The sequence below is a fragment of the Dunckerocampus dactyliophorus genome, chromosome 2 (genome assembly GCF_027744805.1).
Source record: "Dunckerocampus dactyliophorus isolate RoL2022-P2 chromosome 2, RoL_Ddac_1.1, whole genome shotgun sequence".
Classification (NCBI taxonomy): Eukaryota; Metazoa; Chordata; class Actinopteri; order Syngnathiformes; family Syngnathidae; genus Dunckerocampus; species Dunckerocampus dactyliophorus.
Window position 1 is genome coordinate 39344906 of NC_072820.1, and position 20484 is coordinate 39365389.

Sequence of the window (20484 nt, forward strand, 5' to 3'; positions counted from 1 at the left end):
AATAAAACTCTTGAATCTTGAATCTATAATGTCACAGAAAATTATGTTAAAAGTATGGTATGGTACTGAAAAAGGAGTAAGAAGCTGAGTTTATTTAATCCTAAATCTTCTCCATTTCTATTACTGATAATTCAGTCACACCATATGTTTAACATGTTGTCACTTCCAATAATTGATGTGTAGTCATTAAAAAGTTTATTCACTTCCTGTGTTTAAGCGTCACCAGTTTCAAATAGGGAGAGAAGAGATTAGCTTGATTGATTGTTCATGCAGTGATGAAATAGTGTGTGATGCTGTACAAATTCTGTTCATGAAACATTTTATATGTAAGTATTAAGACTCCTTTTTTCCATTACTGTAATATCCTTTATCTTAATGTGAAATCCTTTTAACCCGGAACTGCTCTTGTAGTATTTCCGCTCTGAACTTTAACCCGTTATAGCAAATAGCAAGCATGTTGTAGTCCGAGTAGTTTACATTGGAATGCATTGATAGCTGCTTAATTTCATTATTGATTATTGTCGCTGTGATTAAATTATTGTATTAGTCGAGTAACCAGGAAGTTGTCGCACATTTATCTTCTAAATTGTTGAATTATACAACCTGTCGGTGTGTTAGCCGGCAGCTAGCGTCCTGTAGTGGAAAAGAAGAGGACGAGATTGCGCCATGGTAATGTGATAATCATTTCATTAACGTTGCATTTAGAATCTTCCTATGGCAGCGCGGCACCCCTTCACAGACACTGATACTTCCGATGAAGCAGTGAGGGCAACGTGTGACGATGCTACGGCTTGCAAAAGGTTGTTGTGATTGGTCATGCTTATAACAACAGCCCTGGCTGTTGTCTTTAACGGTATTTATTAAGAGCCTTTATAATGTGTGTTTTCTAGGTTTGCTATTAGTAAAGGATACTGGACAGACCCTTACATCCAGTATTTTGTTAGATCTGTTGGTGAGCGGAAGGCACCTGAAATCAACAGAGGTAAACAATATGCTCCTCGCACTATCTAACTTGACAACGTCACATGATCACACAGACTGATTGCTGACACATTATCAAGATGTAAGATCAAGATTTAAATGCAGTCTTGAATGTGTTTTGTCTTATCTGACAGGATATTATGGCCGTGTTAAAGGTGTCAACCATCTCCTTGATGCATTTATAAGAAAAACAGCATGTGACTGTCAAGTGATCAACCTTGGCGCCGGGCTGGACACCACCTTCTGGAGACTCAAGGTTGTTTGCTGCCAGCAATCGCTTACTGTATATTAGGGGTGTAACGATTCATTTTAAAAACGATTCGTATCGTGATTCGTGTTTGCCGATACGTTTTTACGAATGATATTGGTGGATTTAGAACGATATGATCAGAAACAATTCAGTAACTTTAAATCGTTTCAGTTACTTTTTAGCCAAAAAGTCAACCAGTGTGACTGTGAAATAAATACCTGGATACTAGACAGTGCAGGTAAAGTTTCCTAGATTCCCGTTGTTTTTTGTAAGGGAATCAGGTATAAATTAATTATGGATGTAAACAACAATTAATGGCAATGCATTAACTTTTTATTTGAATCAAGTGCAACCAACGCTTTAAGCTGAATTAATAGGAGGTTAACCTTTTCTGCTCTCATTTTCAATATAGGTACAGTAAGTGCAGTAAAAGTTGATGTTACCTTGCGCTGCTGCTGTAGCAGGAACGGGAGGTGCCTGGACGGTCAGCGTTGTGTGAAATCTCATGGCACCTTAGTAGGTGGCTGGAGAGATTTTTCGTGTTGCCGTGATATTTTACATGATCTTTACATATCCACAAACAGCGAGCGACCTATTTACAACATCTCCCTCTTTGCAAAAGTCAAAAGTGTTTCCACACACTGGACCGCAATGGTGGCTTAATCATTTCTCGCTGGCTGGCTTGTCCTCTGCCATTCGCCATGCTACGTTTTGTTGTCTGTCGGCGCGTGGCGATGACGTCACACACAGGCAGACTGAATGGAGTAACGTTTAACGTCTTAATCATTAAAAGTGCTAAAAAAAACACATCCATATTAAGCCTGCCATGCTTAAATCCAATGCTTTATTTCCTAGGAAATAAATACCTTTTAAACAATGTTAGATTGATATGTCGTCTGGAATGGCAGCTTGCCGAACACAGATCGAGGTAGTCGGATCATAGGAATATAAATCGATACATTGTTGTCGTAGATTAATTGTTACACCCCTACTGTATATATATTCTTTTGCAGGTCGCTTCAAATACATGTGGTCATTGTGTGTGGGTTTGTGTTTCACAGAATGAAAACCTCTTGCCGAGGAAGTTCTTTGAGGTTGATTTTCCTACTGTTGTGGCCAGGAAAATACACTATATAAAGTAAGACAAACAATATTTTTGTCTTGCGCATTATGCATCATGCATACACTTACTGCAGTGTTATTTTTGCAAACTTCTGAAAAAAATAATGTTAATACACTAGGTCCCCAACTAACGAACACAATTGGTTCCAGACGACCGTTCGGAAGTCAATTTGTTCATAAGTCCCACAAAAGGTAATTTACCAATTATATAGGTACTGCATGTACGTGTATATATATGTACAGTATATGCGTATGTTTGTAAATATGAGTTTGGATGTAGTAGTAATATTAAACGAAGATAATTAATGAAAAAAACAATAATAATAAAAATTATATAATAATAATACGTAATAATAAATGTTATTTACCTTTGAAGAGGAGTGGTCGAGCATACGTCGTGGTGGTGGAGGAGGAGGAGTTATTGAAAAAAGGACGACAAGTCGTCATCGTTAGACTCTTCTAAAAGAGGTAGTGTTCTGTGGGTGGTGTAGAATTAAAGCAGGACTTTTAACTCTTCATAAACTTTAATCACACGCTCTGTCCGGGTTGCATCGTACAGCTACAATTTAGCTTTGCAGTTCTCCTTTACACTCTCTCCCCACCTTCTTCCTCTACCTGTTGGTCCCATTAGCAGTGCCACAGTGCCCTCTGCTGGTCAAGCATGTAGCAGTATAAATATGGCGTTACTACAAGGCAAAATACATTAAAATATAGACCAGTCAGCTTGCGTTCGTATCTCCGAATGTTCGCAAGTTGGGGACCTAGTGTAATACGATGCTAATAATATAATTTATGCTACTTCAGTGCTTCCCAACCTTTATTGATTCTAGGCACATATTTTACATGAGACAAAACTCACGGCAGACCACAAAACATGCCATCACTGACTCTGCTGTATGAATGAATGAAGTGGATACACAGGTTAATTATGTACCTTCTGCCATCTAGTGCAGGGGTTGGCAACCTGCAGGTCCCGACCCACATGCGGCTATTTAGCCTCCTTGTTTAGCCTCCCTTTGCGGAGCGCAGTGATTTTTTTTTTTAACACCAAAAGAAGGGAACTTGCATTTTCGAAAAAAATAAAATATCCGACTCACCACAAGTACGTGAATGCAGCTAGACTGTGTTCTGACTGCTGAAGCAAGTTACTGCGCAGTTAAATAAAACTGTGTAAAGAACAATATGTTTTATAACGAGAAGCGCATAAGATTGGAAGGAGGGGGAAGCCTTTCACAGATGAAGACATGAAAGAATGTTCATAAAAATATCAGAGCATCTATCGTCACAATTAAAAAAATAAACAGGAAATGATTCAGAAAATGACTGCAAAGACAGTCAAGGACAGGACCAATAGAATAGTTATTGATGACAGTTCAGCACAGGTGTAAACGGTATTGAGCAAACAATACTGATATGCAGAAATGTGAACTCTGATAAACTTTTTTTTGTTAAAATTGGCGACATTTTTTTTTTATTTTACACAAATATGAGAACTACTCAAAAAGACTTACAGAGTTCAGTGTTTAAATTATTTCAGAGCAGGCCTACTCAGGCACGCTGCACTTCTGTTTGTAGAATTTAGTTGTAACAGGTAACAGGTAAAAAAAAAAAGACTACAATTTTTACAAGTTTATAAGCTGTGTAATGTTTTGCGGCTGCTGACTTTTTTTTTTCCACTGGAAGATGAGGCAAAATGGCACTTCAGATGATAAAAGTTGCCGACCCCTGATCTGGTGGAAGACATTGTTCATTTTTCTGACAGTCACTAACATTATTTGTAGTAAAGTAATCATTTTTGGAACCCTTAAATGAAATTGGATAATTTTCTGTGGCACATTTGAGGTTACATTAATGTGGACATTAATGTACCACACCACAGTGGTTGGGAATCACTCCTACTTGATACTCGATTGTAGATTTAGAGATACCCACAATTAGATTTTCACTATGGATGCACCTTTGCATCAAGAACCTAATTTGTAATTTATTTGAAATTGCATGTACAGTCGTCCCTTCCCCTTTTCGCAGGTTGAATTTTGTGGTTTCACTCTGTTTTTCTAAAATATATTAATTAATAATCATGCTGTTTTATGGTTGAATACATCCTATTATTGGTATTAAAAAATGCATATTTAAAGCTAATGCTACAAGTTTTTTGCCTAAATTAAGCATTTTCAAGCATAAAAATGTCTAAATAAACTAAAATAAAAATATAAGGCATTCTGGAACTTAACTGTGAATAAACGAGGGATTACTATACACCAGTGTTGTAAGTTCAGTGCAAGAAAAAGCACTTGCAGGCAAGTAAATTGTCTAAGACACCTGTTGAGGGAGACAGCACACAAATTAAAAAAGAGAAACATTAATACAAGGTCTATGATCAGAGGAAATGTGTCCCTATTAATGAAGTTGCTGAAATAAATGAAAAGGACTGTTGCAATGTTTGACTCTCAGTCCGATGCAATTATCAGTGTGTCCAGAGAATTTATTACAATTAGTATTGTGAAGCATACACTTTATCATGAATGCATGAAGCCTTATATGTGCATGTTTTTGCATTTTTGTATTATAATGCTGATTTCATTTACCTAGGACCAAACCGCCCTTATCCCAGCCTGTCATTGAAACACACTCAACAGACTCCTTGCTACTAGGTAAAACTCAGACAGCTTACATGTCATTGCTAAGCGACATCTCTTTGGTTTCCAAGACATACAATCAGTAAATACCTCAGTTGTACCATGTGCGCTCATTTGCTCAGACGCCCACAGTCTTGACTCGGATCGGTACTGCATCATCGGAGCAGACCTCAGAGACATCGCTGCTTTGGATGAAAAACTGAAGAAGTTCCATCTTAACCCAGAGTATGTGAGCATGAAATGTGGGTTTCATCACTATGTTGATGATAATGGATTTACTACATACGGTGGATGAGAGTAAAAATGTGCAACTGTGATGTCCAGGTTACCTACATTGCTCCTGTCGGAGTGTGTGCTGGTTTACATGACTCCCGCCCAGTCCTCCAATTTAGTTCACTGGGCTGCAGACACCTTTCACACGGCCATGTTCATCAACTATGAACAGGTAGCCAAAATAAATTAATACCACTCTGAAAGTGTCAATCAAAACTGAGCATACACCAAATGAAGTCTTCCATGGATGTCTTAAGGTAGTACGTATGTGTCTAGGTGAACATGAACGACCGTTTTGGCCAGGTAATGATTGAGAACCTGCAGCGGCGTCAGTGCACCCTGGCAGGAGTGGAGGTGTGCCAGTCTCTGGACTCTCAGGTAATCTCCTCACATTAATGGTTTTAAGCAGACTTTGTACTTAGATGTTTATTTAAATGTATATTAAATGTATATTAAAATGGTCAGAGTGTGTTGCTTGTAGAAGGAGCGGTTTCTCCGGTTGGGTTGGGATCACGCTGATGCTCTGGACATGGTGACAATCTACAGTATGCTTCCTCAGGATGAAGTGGAACGGTAGTATTGACCAGTTAATACCTGGGCCACAAAATGATAGGTAACTATATTCTAAGACAGATATGTAATTAATTTATAGCTTTAATTCCCTCAGAATTGAGCGTCTGGAGTTCCTCGATGAGAAGGAGCTGTTGCAGCAGCTTCTGCAGCACTACAGCATCTGCTGGGCCACCAAAGACAAGCTCAGTCTAGGTAATGATGATTCCATTTTAGCTAAAGTTAAAATGTGCCCACACTAAAGCGTCTATTTACAAGCCTGGCTTGGTGTTCTGTTTTGTCAGGTCTGTCACAGTTGGCATTTTGATGGAAATTGGAAGTCTGCATTTGGCATCACATTAAGCTTAGTAAGAATCCTAAAGAGCACGAGTGTTTTATTGCTGCATCACAAATTAATGTGAACATTTGTAGAATGACTGATCTGTTATGTACCATTTTAGTTTTATTTATTCATCACTTACTCACGCCTACTTATTTTAATAAATGCTCACTGTAAGATTAGTGTTGAACTGTAAACCCATGCACTACTTACATGCTTTTGCTTTTGAGGTCTTCTTTTAGGACAGGGTAGTTTAATTGGAATTCTGTAAGTGCAGTTGAATAAACTTGTTTTGCTTTAGTTGTGCATTGTTTTGAAATCAAACCATCTCGAGATCATACATTTTATTAGCCATTTACATCAGTGGCAGGCGCGGATTTAGAGGGGGGTGTGGCCCTGTTTTGAGGCACCCACGATTTTTTTTTGCCACAATAAAAGCTAATAAAATGATAAACCATCCTGGATTCCAGTCCGAGTGAAGGTACATGTATGTCTAAACCGGTACACGTTGATTTATTAGCACTGCTACTAGTACCAAGACAGATCACCCCAGGCCACAGTCAGTCAACTGACCCCAGAGCTAGGCCGGCTGGGGGAGCAGGGGAGGGGAGCCCCAGGGAATATTTTGTGGTCTGCTTTTTGGGCCAGGAGGATGCTACACTGTTCTAGGCTGGCTGTACGTGTATGGCTTAGTACATGCTGCACTGTGTAGTGGTAGGTGGTAAGCTGCCAGCATGCAGGATAGGGTCAGCATGTATCCTTGATATCAGTTTGGGCATTGGGATGGAGGGTTTATGAGGTGAAAGTAATTAAACGCTCTGCTAGGGATTGCTTCCCAGTGGGAAATAGACGGCCTTTTATCTGAATAGCTGTCCCACAAAATATTTACGATCTCAGACTTTGGTTTACTGACGAACCTAAACACGCATTATATGGTTCTGATTGGCTATGAGACAAACTCAATGAAGCATGCAGCCAACGTAGCGATCATTGTCAATGAAGGTACAGTCGCTAACCTTCATCAGTGCACTTTTTTAGTGCGGCGCTTATTCCAAATATAGTGAAACGTCAATTTCTCGTACCCCTTGGTTCCAAAGGGTGTAATTCGTAAATTGAAAAATTTGTAAACTAGATCGGGCGTTAATTTCCAATACCTAGGCCTTTGGAAAACGTGCGTAATCAGACTTTTTTCCGTATTATTTTGTCAACAACAAACTCAACAAAAATTAAGGACATAAAATTGGCCTCAGATATCACCAGATTGCAGGAAATGAGGTCTAATTTAAAAAATTTTTTTGGGTGAGGGACCCCAGACCCCCCGCTCCATTTCCAGCGCCACACCCACACACACCCCCTTTTCAAAAAAGCTAGATCCGCCCCTGAGTGGTCTCCAAAGTCTGGCTCTGGGGCCATTTTTGGACCAGAGCTCATTTTTTTTGGCACTTGACATAGATCATAAATATTAACTACAAAAAAATGTCAGTAGAAATTTTGAATGGGCCTGCCCTTGCAATTACCCCCCTGGTACGGCACTACATTCTTGCAGGTCACTATGTTATCACACAACCATGACACTGGGATCGATTTGCCTGCTGTATTGGTAATGTCGACAGCGGGATTGTTCCACCCACCTCTTTTTATGGTTTGCGATTGCTCTCCGCAGAACGCAGTGAGTATTGTTTTCCTCACTTATTACTCTATCAAAGTTATTTTACGGACAAATGCAGCATTACCGTGGCACCATGCTAATTTTGCTTTGTGTGCATTATAAAGTTCATCAAAAGAAATACTGTAAGTTTGGTTCATTGCCTGAAGAATATTGTATAGTGTAATGTTTATTTCAGAATAAAGTGAAGAAAAGGTTAAAGACTATGTAATTGTTGCATTTACAAAAGCTATGTTTCATTAAGAGTTGTAATTTAAGTTTGCTAAACTCTTGGTTTTATTTTGAAGTTTAAAGATGATTTTATTTTGAAGGGATGTTTACCGGTCACGATTACACAAAATGTTGCACTCTGTGAATTTATTTTCATATATCATCTCCAGATTACAAGTGTAACCCCGCTGAACCTTTGAAGTGTGAGACGAGAGCAATACCACTCAGCCAGAAGCACACTTGAAAATGATTTTAACGTAAGTTTGTAATTTTGCCGGCCTCGATAAATTGGCATGTGCATGTATGCCTGTTTGTTTTCCTCGTCTCTCTGCACCACACAGGCTGGATGACAAGAGGGTTCACTCTGCATGTGTCTGTGCGTATTGGTTCTATAGTGGAATGAATGGAGAGAGTGAACCCTCCTGTCAGCCTCTTTGTACGAGTGCGTGGAGGCGGGGCTGCTAGTGAGTGGATACACAGACACAGTGCTAGCAGCAAGTTAGCAAGCAAACACTAATATGAATGAAGGCACAAAAGCGATGGTTTCTAAGCCGAATACCACAGCCCCAGTGTTGATGTGCAGCAGAGCTTTCGTCATGACAGACGCTTACTAAGGCGTTTGATCGGCAAAGTACATATAAAATGAAACGGCGAAAAATGGTGCGAGCTCACTCAAAGTGTCACTTACTATATTGCTAAAGAAATGCAACCTTTCAATACGGTTGAAAAGCCAACATTTCAGGAAATGCTAGAAATGTTTGACAGACAGTACGGATTTCCTGTGAGAACGTACATGTCACAAACAGCAGTTCCTGAACTGTATAACTGAGTGAAAAAAGACGTGTTGAAGGACATCAGAAACCTTGCATTTTATTCCACCACCACAGTTCCTTGGCACACACATCAGCGAGGACCTCACCTGGTCTCACAACACCCAACAAATTCTGAAGAAGTCCCAAAGGAGACTGTACTTCCTGAGAAGACTGAGGAAATTTGGCATGTCCACCACAATCCTGAGTTGCTTCTACAGATGCACTATCGAAAGTGTCCTTACCGCCTCCATCACTGTTTGGTACGGTAACTGTACAACACGTGATAGGAAGGCACTCCAGCGGGTGATCAAGACCTCACAGAACATTGTTGGGGCAGCCCTCCCCTCACTGCAAGACATTTATAAATCTAGAGTCCTACGAAGAACACACAACCTCATCAAGGACAGCACACATCCACAACACTCATTATTCACACTCCTACCGTCAGGCAGACGCTACAGGAGTTTGAAGTCCAGGACCACAAGGCTGGCAAACAGCTTTTACCCACAGGCCATCAGGCTCCTCAACGAAGCACTCGCACACGCCGCACGCAACACACGCACACACTCATAGCACTTTATTTATTTATTTGTATTATTTATTTGTATTAATGTCTCTTCTGTTGTTGTTGCTTAATTTATTGGTATTTATGTTTATGTGTTTATGTTTCTTATGTTCTTATTCTTTCATTTGTTTTCTTTCTTTTCTTGGGAGAATGAACAGAATAAGATTTTCATTGCATAGTATAACTGCTGTTGTACTATGCACATGACAATAAAACTCTCTTGAATCTTGAATCTTGATATGTGGTCCAGCTCAAATATCACCTCTGACATTGGTTGAACAATACACTATATACGGTAACTGCGTGTGTGTTTGTGTTTTTTATTGGGGTGTTTTTTTCTTAACAAACAGGGTCTATTTTTGGGTTATAATTTTTAAGTAAGTGCAATTTGTGCTAAAAGAGTGAGTTTTTTTGTGTCTTTGTAAATTTATTGTTGTTTATTGAAAAGCTCTTGACATTCCAATTACAATGTTAAACACTCTTGAGAAATTAAAGTTTACTGCTTTTGATACGATGTAGTCACTATTTTGCCATATAATTAATTTTAAAAAATGGTCTCAAAAAATGTTGGCAATAATATCAATGGACAATTATCATCCAGCAAAATGTATTATCATGACAGGCCTATGTGTTGGCATTCACTTTTGTTTCTGATTATGGAGAGAATGAAAAATAACGTGTAAAATGTGTGGTCAATTGACAACAGCTTGTCACAGGCTAAGCCCTATCTATGCCCTTCTCATTCCACTTTCTGCCATTTTTGTTTAAAGCGGCAGCAGCTAGCTAGCTCGTTTTTGGCCCACAGGCGAGCTACAAGTGGCTATCACGTTCATTGGATACATCAATCATCGATCATCATCACAACTTATTAAAGTGTCACTTAACAATCTTGCTCTCCTGTTATCATAGTACTCTTGGCTTGTCTTCAAAACACCAGTTGTGTGTCTTAACACGTAGTGTGTCCAGCTTTAAGAGGGGTCTCCAACTGGTAGCTCGTAAGCTACCTAGTTCAGTATGTGCCTGTACGGGCATATTAGGAACACACAGTAGACAATAGCCGGCTAAATATAGCACCACAACAGTCCTTATTGGCTAAGGCAGAACACGCCCAATTGTGTCCTGTGTCCTGTGTCCTGATTGGCTGTAGACAATTATCAATCAATCCCCCTTTGTGCCGTTTGCTGTTGTGGTCAATGGTTGCTAGCAAACTAGCTAACTGTGTGAGCTGCTTGCTAACTTCCAATAAACAATAGAAGAAGCATTAGCTAACCGGCTAAATGAATCTACGGTTCAAGGAGTAGGGCAAGGGGGAGGAAAATACGACGGCAGCAGCAATATGTTTTAACAAGGTTACAAAAACGCAACAGCCGAACGGCGCCAGGACGAGGCACGGGCAGAGGAATGAATACGTGTGAGTTACTTAATTTCTTGTGTCCAACCTAGAAGATTGATCATTAAAATTCAAGCGAAATTTGAACTTTGAAAATGTTTAAACAAAGAGAGAAATGTTAATGCCTGTCTGAGAAAAGTGTATAAAGTGTATTGTGAGGGGTTTTACAGCCTTAAAACATATAATTGTAAACGAAGGCGGCTTCGCGGATTTCACTTCTTGCGGGCTACTTTGGGAACCTGCGATAGACAAGGTAACACTGCATATGACCAATTAATGCAGGACAGTTTTTTCTTAACGAGAAATCTTATGTTTTAATTTTGTGACATCCCTAGAGGACGGTATGTCTATAACGCAAAACATGCTGTACACTGACTACTCTAGAGCAGGGGTGTCCAAACTACTGCCCGGGGGCCACAGCTTGTTATTTTATTGGCCTGCGGAACATTGTAGAAACGAAATAAATACAAAAAACCAATGGTAAATAAAAATGCAAAAATGTTAATAATAATAATAATACACTGTCACCTATAACAAAGTTTTGTCTTTAAATACATATACAACGTTCTTTTAAGCCATTTTACAAAATAAAGCATATCAAAATGGCTTCTGCATCTGTTGACACGCTTGCTGGAAAAAGTTTGGACATCCCTGCTGCAGAGTACTGTATATCCAAGTTTCATTTCTATACTACTGTCAGATAAGAAAATATAATGGTACTGAAATGTGAAGGGTGTACTCTAGCGAGACACTGTGTATTATGTGAAGACAGAAGACAAAGCTGCATGATTGGTCAGTCAAACGAGACATGGCCTTTATTGTCAAGTCGCAAACCGAAATACACTTGACTGTTAATCACACGCAACAGTACTTTAAAACAGATTGCACTACAGTAGTCCACCACTGGGGAAACAATACTCACTTCCAAATAGGACAGGATCAAAAGAACAAAGTGACTCATAGCTGCACAGTATCCAATTAACTGTGATGTATTTAAATAATAATTAAAAAAAACTCTTACAGTAATATAATACCCACGAGTACCGTTTAAATAATATAGTAAAATAAATATCAATATAATATCAGCAAACACATGCAAGAGGGTTGTTATGGCACATACTGTATATTATCCTGTCCAGAGCCAGCTCCTATGTTGTGTAACATTTACTTAATTTCATGCAATTAAAATTAAACAATATAAACAGCATGATGGTAATGAGCCAATAAGTTAAGCAGCAAAAGATGGGAATAGTAGATGAAATTGATTCGCTCGAGGGCGATGATTCAGCATGTGACATAATTACAAATTGCAGTGAATGCCGAGGGATGCAGTACTAGAGTCAAAATCCCAAATATATAATAATCCTTAACACTGGTTGATACATCACAGCGTATTATGGCAATAATCAGACAGCGTTCCCTAAGTTTGAATGTTTGTCTCTCAGAATTCACACAATAAAATGTCGTTTCAAGTCTCAGAATAAGACAAACTCACAGCTGGGTGATACTGATGTCTAACGGGAGGAGTTGGAACTGGAACGAGACCGGTGGCGATGGCGGCCAGGTGATCTGGACCTACGCCTGACTGGAGAGCGCCGTCGTGGCGACCGTGGAGACCTGAGAGATCAGATACAAATTTGTAAGAGATGCAGCTTCAGGGTTGTGTCTAGCATCGCTTCAGCGCTGTCGTTCACCTTCTCCTCATCCGAGGCGGAGTGCGTCTCCACATCGGGGGTGGAGGTGGCATCCTGCGGGGAGGGGACAGCCTGCGAGGGGGGGCGCGCACCGTAGGTGTCAGGACAGCAATGACTGTTATCTCCTGGCCATCAATCTGTCCTGAAAAGATACAACACAGGAAACAAGCCTCTTTAACATCCATTCGTCCTTCCGGGTGTCCCACCACACTGCACTGTACCTCCATCCATGTGTTTAAGTGCCTTTTCTGCTTCTTCAGGCGTCTCAAACTCAATGTAGGCGTAGCCTTTGGACAGGTGAGGGTGGACACGGTTCATGGGCATGTCAATCATCTTGATCTTGCCATAGGTGGAGAAGATCTCCTGGATGTGCTCCTATAGGAGGCAAAGAGACTTTTAAAAAAATCAGTGTCAAGCTTTTAAAGATAAATGTTTTCCAATTCCTAATTATTTCTCCACTGCAGCATTACAGATGGCATGTTTGCTGTGCAGGTGGTGGATGCTGTGGTAATGCGTCATAGTAAATGTCATTAAATCGAATCAATGACCATTCTTAACGCTCTCGTGTGTATTTGTTTAACCAGACTTATTGATGGTACCCAGGAGGACAAAATGTTATTTGTATTTTTGTGTCATGTTACTCAGGTCTTTCACAGTAATGTACCCGATGTTTAGCCATCACCTTGATGACATTTCTTGTCAGCCGGCCCAGGTAGACCTTGGTGGGTTTTGGAGCGGGACTCCTCTTTCGACGTTCCCGATCATCTTTCTTGGCCAACTTGGACCTGCAGTCATTAAATGTTCATTGTTACTGTGTCTTCTAGTATGTTTGGGAAAAAAAAAAGTCTGCGTGTGTTGGGGTGGGGAGGATTCTGTACTTTGAGCGGGAGCGTCGCTTGTTGTGTCGCTGACGGCTGGGGCTTGGCGAGGACGATGAGGAAGAAGATGAGCGGGAGCTGGAAGAACCTGAGTGGCTGGAGGCAGAAGTGCTGGTGCCACTGGAAGAGCCGGAACTAGAACCCGAGCTGCTACTGGAGCTGGAACTGGGAGAAATACTAGTTAGTCTTCATATCAAAGAAATAAATTCAAACAGAACAGGGTCTGTACCTGCTGCTCCTACTGGAAGCACCACGTCGTGTTTTGATCTGTACTCTGCCCCGATCTTTGTCAGCCCCATCTTTCAAGGCCCCAGATTTCTGTTTACCTCGTTGTTTACTCTTGTCATCCTCTTTCTTTTTGGTTGGCGAAGGTGCCCTGCAGAAAGTTGCAAGCTTTATGATATGAAGTGCAAAAAGCAAAGGCCCGGCAAGTGACAAAATGACCAGGTTATAAGTACACTGGCATAAATATCCTTCATTTAATAGCGTCCAACTGCCAGTTATAACAACATGAACCATTGTATGTAGATGACGAATCGTTGGTGACCACGAGCCTCTAACAAAGGATGGTAGGAAAACTCATGTGTGCAAAGCAAAATTCACTCCTTACTCTAACATCATTTGTCAATATAAACATTCTTCGACAAAGAACAAAATAAGGAAATAGCGGCGGTTACTTACATTTAACCTCCTACACGCGAGACAATAACAGTCGCACCATGATGACGCGCGCACTGTAGCTAATACATGACGAAACGCTTTATTAAAAACAATCCCTCTATTTAGGCTACAAGGAAAACATACTGTTTCTAATTCTAAATATGTTTTTATAAATACATAACTAACCCGTCACAATGTAAGATAATACTTCAGTACTATTGGAATGTGTATACAAATATTATTGGGATTTGTTTTATTTTACAGCAATTGGTCTGACAGCAAATATTGTGGGAATATTGAAATTAACACCACCTCGGAGCATTATAGACGCACTTTACCGGCTAAGCGAGGTTATTTGCATGGCAACCACTTCAGGTTTATTATCAGAGAACAAAGGTACTTCAGTGTTTGTAGCTGCTGTTAAGGAAAGCAAGTCGCTGTAATATTAGGCTAAAAAATGCTCACTGATAATACAGACCAAGGGTGCTTCATTTTAGCCATTGACGTACGTGTGCAGCTGCATGCCTAGAACAACAAGGGATGCTTATAGTGTTGCAAATGAATTGTAGGAAAGACGTTTAGCTCTCTGTGTTGGACAACCATGCTTCTCATGAAGCCAACAGGAAATCCTCAACCAGAAGAAACCAGCAAACCATCAAGTGACAGAACACTTGCTCTGACGGTGTGCTCTGCTGCCATTGGAGGCACCTTCCAGTATGGATACAATATTTCAATTGTAAACGCTCCAACCAGGTACATCCAGACTTTCATCAATGATACCTACACATCACGCTACGGCACAGGCTTGGGAGCTCCCCATGTAACTCTGGTGTGGACTGTTATCGTATCAGCGTTCTCGCTGGGAGGTTTGCTTGGGGCCCTGCTGGCCGGCCCAATGGCTGTTCACTTTGGGAGGAAGAAGTCTCTGCTTTTGAACAACTCATTTTTGATTGTAGGTGCAGCCTTAGTTCTTCTGTGCAGGATTGCAAGATCATTCGAGATGATCATCTTCGCCAGGTTCCTTGTGGGGATTAATTCAGGTGTGAGTATGAATGTCCAACCTATGTACTTTGGAGAAAGCGCCCCCAAACACCTCAGAGGAGCTGTGGCTTTTTCCTCTGCTGTTTTCACTGCTTTTGGGATTTTCTTGGGCCAAGTTGTGGGACTTACTGAGATATTGGGCACAGAGCATCTCTGGCCTTATTTACTAGCCAGCAACATGCTTCCAGGAGTGATCCAGATGCTTACACTACCCTGGTTTCCCGAAAGCCCCAAATATCTGCTCATTGACCGTGGAGACAGAGTAGCATGCGTCCAGGCTCTTGAAAGACTCCGTGGTGGTGTGGCTCCAGCTGTGGAAATACAGGAAATGCTTGAAGAACGGCAGAGACAATTAAATGCTGGATCTGCATCTTCTGCTAAGACACCTTGGTCCCTTTTTAAGGATCGTGACCTGCGATCCCAACTCAGAACAGTCATGGTGGCCAGTAGTTCCATGATGCTTTGTGGCAATGACTCCATCTACTTCTATGCTTCTTACATCTTCGCTGAGGCAGGCATCCCTACAGATAAAATCCAGTATGCAACCATTGGAACAGGAGCATCTGAACTGACTGCTTCTATACTGAGCAACCTCCTGATTGAACGAGTGGGCCGGAAGGGTCTTCTCATAGGAGGCTACACTCTGATGTCATGCTGGGCTGTCGTCATCACAGTAGCCCTCACACTGCAAAGACAAGAAGTAGAAGGGATGTCGTACCTCAGCATGGTATGTGTGTTCGCCTATATCCTTAGTTTTGGTTTGGGCCCTGCAGGTGTGACAGGTATCCTACCAGCAGAGATCTTTGACCAATCGGCCCGACCGGCAGCATACATGGTCGCCGGATCACTAATGTGGCTCAGTCTGTTCCTGCTGGGAATGTTGTTTCCCTTCATCATCAGCAGTTTTGGGAGCCTTTGCTTCCTGCCGTTCTTGGCTGTGTGTTTGGCGTCAGCTGTGTTTTTTGGGATCACGTTCCCAGAGACGAAAGGCAAGAGCCTGGCGGAGATTACGGCAGAGTTTCATCGAAGGAATGGAAAGGAGGAGAAGAGGTCCATGAAGGATCACAACAAGATGGATGAGATTGGCTCGTTTTCTACCTCAGCAGAAGATATGAACCATGAGAACAGTCCCTGAAATCAGGGTTGGTTGTTCTGCCTGCATCAGGGATATTTAAGACCAGTGCTTTAGTATTTAAAGTCTATGCATATAAGTGCTTGCTGCATGTCAACCAAACACGTCTTTAGCTTTGTGACCTAATCAGGAATGTTTGGTGAAGACCTCCTATTTTTAATGTATTACTATATAAAAGTAGAAATACTGTTGTCTCATCTGACTGATGCATTGCATTTACTTGGAATATAAAAGAAGCCCATATTGCATGTTTTGAATGATTGCTTACCAAATGTATCATTTGAAGAGTACTGTTTTACTGCTGTGTAAGCAGAGTACTGTATATTCAGCACCTTCCCATGAAGTTTAAAGTGTCCACTTTCACCTTTTTGTGCTTCTTTTTATCCCCTATGTTATTTATGAATCATTTTTGTGTATTTGAATTATATTAGTCAGACCATGTGCAGATAGTACATGTATCTTCTAGCACCACCTTGATACCAAAAATGCTGGATTTCTGTTCAAAGAAATACATTTTGTAGATGCAATTTAGAAAAATAGCCACTAGATGTCCCTGTTGCATTGACTTTTTGCTGGTTAATCAAACTCAAGTTCCACAATAGAATTCAAAAGCTGCTGTCTTGTGAGGCCTATGCTGCACTTTGGATATTCCTTTGTGCCATTTATGAAAAGGGACAAATGACTCAAGGACTTTTATCATTCAACATGCAGAACAACTTTGTATTTCACATTCTTGTAATTTTGTTGTACATGCACGACACATCTCTCAAACGACTGTGTTGTATGCCAATCCTTATTAAATAGTGATTTTTTTTCCCCCAGGATGCTGAGGCTATATTTATTTTTACTGCTTGACAAAGTAATAAAACATTTGTATCATGCACATGTAAAACTGATTTCTTTCTCCATTTTTGATGACTTTTCTGACCATGTTTAACATTGCTCCCCCACCTTTTTACTTACTACCTTTTAAGATGGCTAAACTGCACAGCAATCACAGTCTATTACAGTCTGAATTACAAAATTTGACAAAATATAATTTTGCCTGTGGTCAGTACATGTAGCAATACAAATCAACAACGTAGCTTGGATTATTTTGTGTTTGTCAAGGCACGTGCAGCCACTTGTTGCTTGGCAGTCTTCATTTGGACCAATGGTATAGTTAACTTTGAGAATACAACAACTTCCATCCATCCATTTTCTCTACCGCTTCTCCTCATTAGGGTCGCGGGGGCTTGCTGGAGCCAATCCCAGCTGACTTCAGGCGACAGGCGAGGTACACCCAGAACTGGTCGCCAGCCAATGGCAGGGCACATATCACACTCACATTCATACCTATGGACAATTTAGAGTCTCCAATTAACCTAACATGCATGTTTTTGGAATGTGGGAGGAAACCGGAGTACCCGGAGAGAACCCACGCACACACGGGGAGAACATGCAAACTCCACACAGAAAGGGAGAATCGAACCCCGATCTTCCCGATCTCCAGACTGTTACTGTGTTGGCCAACATGCTAACCACAAGACCACCGTGCGACCAATACAAAAACTTATACCGCAAATATTAGTGTTCATGCATCGTTGGCAACTTGGAGCAAAGGTCTTCATTGTCCCCACTCAACAGAGAAAGGACAGGGAGAGTCGGTAGGAGCACAATTCTTAATAAACAGCACCATTGGCAAAGCAGGAAAAATGTATTTACATTAATTTTATTAAATTAAGGTCACATATCCAGGCCCTAATCCTGCACAAAAGTAAATGTCTTTTTGTTGGGTGGTCACAGCCCAGAGGGTGTCCTTGAAACACATGGATGAGACACACTGACAAATATGGCATGGTCCATCTTGTGCATGCTTCCCAAACTCAGTTGAATATCAAACACCTCAGATGGCCGTCATATAATCACATTCAAAAACCCATTGTCATCTCTTGGCTTGACAGACACTAAGGCAAACTAATATTGCATGCACAATTATTTTTGCCATACAAAATGCCTTGGAGGGCAAATAGAAGTGTCTTGAACTGAATACACGTTCAGTTCATATCTCATCAAACATTAACCTAAAAGTTACATTTTAAAGTAGGTGCTGTGGCGACTGCAGATTAACTGCCCATGGCATGACATTGGAGTGTTATAATTGACAAAATTTAATATTGAAGTGAATACAAATGTGTCCCTGCAGCATAACACAGAAGTCTAAGGAAAGACACTTTGCTCCTCATGTTGGACTAGAAGAGGAAAAGAAAGAACAATCTCCATCATGCCTCCCATGAAGCCAACAGAAAATCCTCAACCACATGAAACCAGCAAACCATCAAGTGACAGAACACTTGCTCTGACGGTGTGCTCTGCTGCCATTGGAGGCACCTTCCAGTATGGATACAATATTTCAGTCATTAACTCCCCCACAGGCTACATCCAGACTTTCATCAATGATACCTACACAGCACGCTGGGGTACAGGCTTGGAAACTCCCCATGTGACTCTGGTGTGGACTCTTATTGTATCGGCTTTCTCGCTGGGAGGTTTGCTTGGGGCCCTGCTGGCCGGCCCCATGGCTGTCCATTTTGGGAGGAAGAAGTCTCTGCTTTTGAACAACTCATTTTTATTTGTAGGAGGTTTGTTTTTTCTTCTGTGCAGGGTTGCAAGATCATTTGAGATGATCATCTTGGCTAGGTTCCTCATGGGGATTAATTCAGGTGTGAGTATGAATGTCCAGCCTATGTACTTTGGAGAAAGCGCCCCCAAAAATCTCAGAGGAGCTGTGGCTTTTTCCTCTGCTGTTTTCACCGCTTTTGGGATTTTCATTGGTCAAGTTGTGGGACTGACTGATGTGTTGGGCGCAGAGCCTCTCTGGCCTTACTTACTAGCCAGCAACATGCTTGCCGGCATGATCCAGATGCTTACACTACCCTGGTTCCCCGAAAGCCCCAAATATCTGCTCATTGACCGTGGAGACAGAGTAGCATGCGTCCAGGCTCTTGAAAGACTCCGTGGTGGTGTGGCTCCAGCTGTGGAAATACAGGAAATGCTTGAAGAACAGAAGAGGCAATCAAATGCTGGTCCTGCACCTTCTGCTAAGACACCTTGGTCCCTTTTAAAGGATCGTGACCTGCGATCCCAACTCAGAACGGTCATGGTGGCCAGTAGTTCCATGATGCTTTGTGGCATTGACTCCATCTACTTCTATGCTTCTTACATCTTCGCTGAGGCAGGCATCCCTACAGATAAAATCCAGTATGCAACCATTGGAACAGGAGCATCTGAACTTACTGCTACTATACTGAGCAACCTCCTGATTGAACGCGTGGGCCGGAAGGGTCTTCTCATAGGAGGCTACACTCTGATGTCATGCTGGGCTGTTGTCTTCACAGTAGCCCTCACACTGCAAAGACAAGGAGTAGAAGGGATGTCGTACATCAGCATGGTATGCGTGTTCTCCTACATCCTTAGTTTTGGTTTAGGCCCTGCAGGTGTGACAGGTATCCTACCAGCAGAACTCTTTGACCAGTCAGCCCGACCTGCAGCATACACGGTCGCCGGATCTCTACTGTGGCTCAATCAGCTCCTAGTGGGAATGTTGTTCCCTTTTATCGTCACCAATCTGGGGACAGTTTGCCTGCTGCCGTTCTTAGCTGTGTGTTTGGTGTCAGCTGTGTTTTTGGGGTTCACGTTTCCAGAGACGAAGGGCAAGACCCTGGCAGAGATTACAGCAGAGTTTGACAAAAAAAATGGACAAAGGAAGGAGAGGCCTCATGAAGGATTAAGTCGGCTCCTCCTCTACCTTACCAGAAGATCCTCATCTTTGTGAATGGAGACTACACCAATTCAAATTATTACAGAAAATCTGTGTGACCACTATGGAAAAGAAATGAATAAAAGTCACCTTCAGTTTGTTTCATATATTGTGCATCATGTAAGGCTAAGATTTATTCTGAGGATAAGCGGCATAGAAAATGGATGGATGGATGAATGATTTACTCTTGAAAATGGCCACTTTTGCATTTTTTTCATACAAGATGATCATTTATCATATATTGTTCTAATAAGTACCCAAATCATACAAGTTTCATTTCGTACAAATTAAATAAGGACCTTCTACCTGGTTTCACTGTCTGATGCTTTACATACGAGTTTCAAACAAAAGCGATAAAGACTTCTAAGATTTATGTGCATCTTTTCCATATGGGCAATAAAGTCTATGTAAAGGTTCACCATTCTTGTATAGTCATGGATTAAATGCAAAATATGTGATTTATTTTTAGAAGGCATGTGTACA

General features: G+C 41.2%; 4 protein-coding genes across 9 annotated transcripts; 3 read left to right on the forward strand and 1 right to left on the reverse strand.

Annotated features, from left to right (window-relative positions):
• The first annotated feature begins 405 nt into the window (after positions 1-405).
• lcmt1 (leucine carboxyl methyltransferase 1) lies at positions 406-10870 on the forward strand. 5 transcript variants are annotated; one of them, XM_054768471.1, is made up of 12 exons: positions 406-800; positions 891-982; positions 1116-1237; positions 2293-2369; positions 4946-5007; positions 5088-5217; positions 5317-5437; positions 5542-5643; positions 5747-5838; positions 5933-6030; positions 6120-8287; positions 8918-10867. In XM_054768471.1, exons 1-11 carry the CDS (start codon positions 715-717, stop codon positions 6140-6142), a joined length of 1005 nt encoding a protein of 334 aa, XP_054624446.1. In that variant the 5' UTR covers positions 406-714; the 3' UTR covers positions 6143-8287; positions 8918-10867. The 5 variants fall into 5 exon arrangements, with proteins under 5 accessions (XP_054624446.1, XP_054624449.1, XP_054624450.1 ...); XM_054768474.1 differs by having other exon boundaries at positions 5115-5217; positions 8918-10865; XM_054768475.1 differs by having other exon boundaries at positions 5731-6030; positions 8918-10870.
• Positions 10871-11575: 705 nt separating this feature from the next.
• Positions 11576-14118, reverse strand: LOC129177389 (RNA-binding protein with serine-rich domain 1-B-like). Of its 2 annotated transcripts, none has more exons than XM_054768477.1 (7): positions 14051-14118; positions 13599-13745; positions 13370-13534; positions 13156-13276; positions 12713-12866; positions 12492-12633; positions 11576-12414 (listed from the first exon to the last, which is right to left on the reverse strand). In XM_054768477.1, coding segments are annotated over exons 1-7 (834 nt in total). In that variant the 5' UTR covers positions 14053-14118; the 3' UTR covers positions 11576-12311. The 2 variants fall into 2 exon arrangements, with proteins under 2 accessions (XP_054624452.1, XP_054624453.1); XM_054768478.1 differs by having other exon boundaries at positions 11580-12414; positions 13174-13276.
• A 250-nt stretch (positions 14119-14368) lies between these two features.
• LOC129177387 (solute carrier family 2, facilitated glucose transporter member 11-like) lies at positions 14369-17028 on the forward strand. Its single transcript, XM_054768470.1, has one exon. It carries the CDS (start codon positions 14631-14633, stop codon positions 16203-16205), a length of 1575 nt encoding a protein of 524 aa, XP_054624445.1. The 5' UTR covers positions 14369-14630; the 3' UTR covers positions 16206-17028.
• A 1446-nt stretch (positions 17029-18474) lies between these two features.
• On the forward strand, positions 18475-20016 carry LOC129167853 (solute carrier family 2, facilitated glucose transporter member 11-like). The gene has a single exon (XM_054752465.1). It carries the CDS (start codon positions 18475-18477, stop codon positions 20014-20016), a length of 1542 nt encoding a protein of 513 aa, XP_054608440.1.
• Positions 20017-20484: the final 468 nt, after the last annotated feature.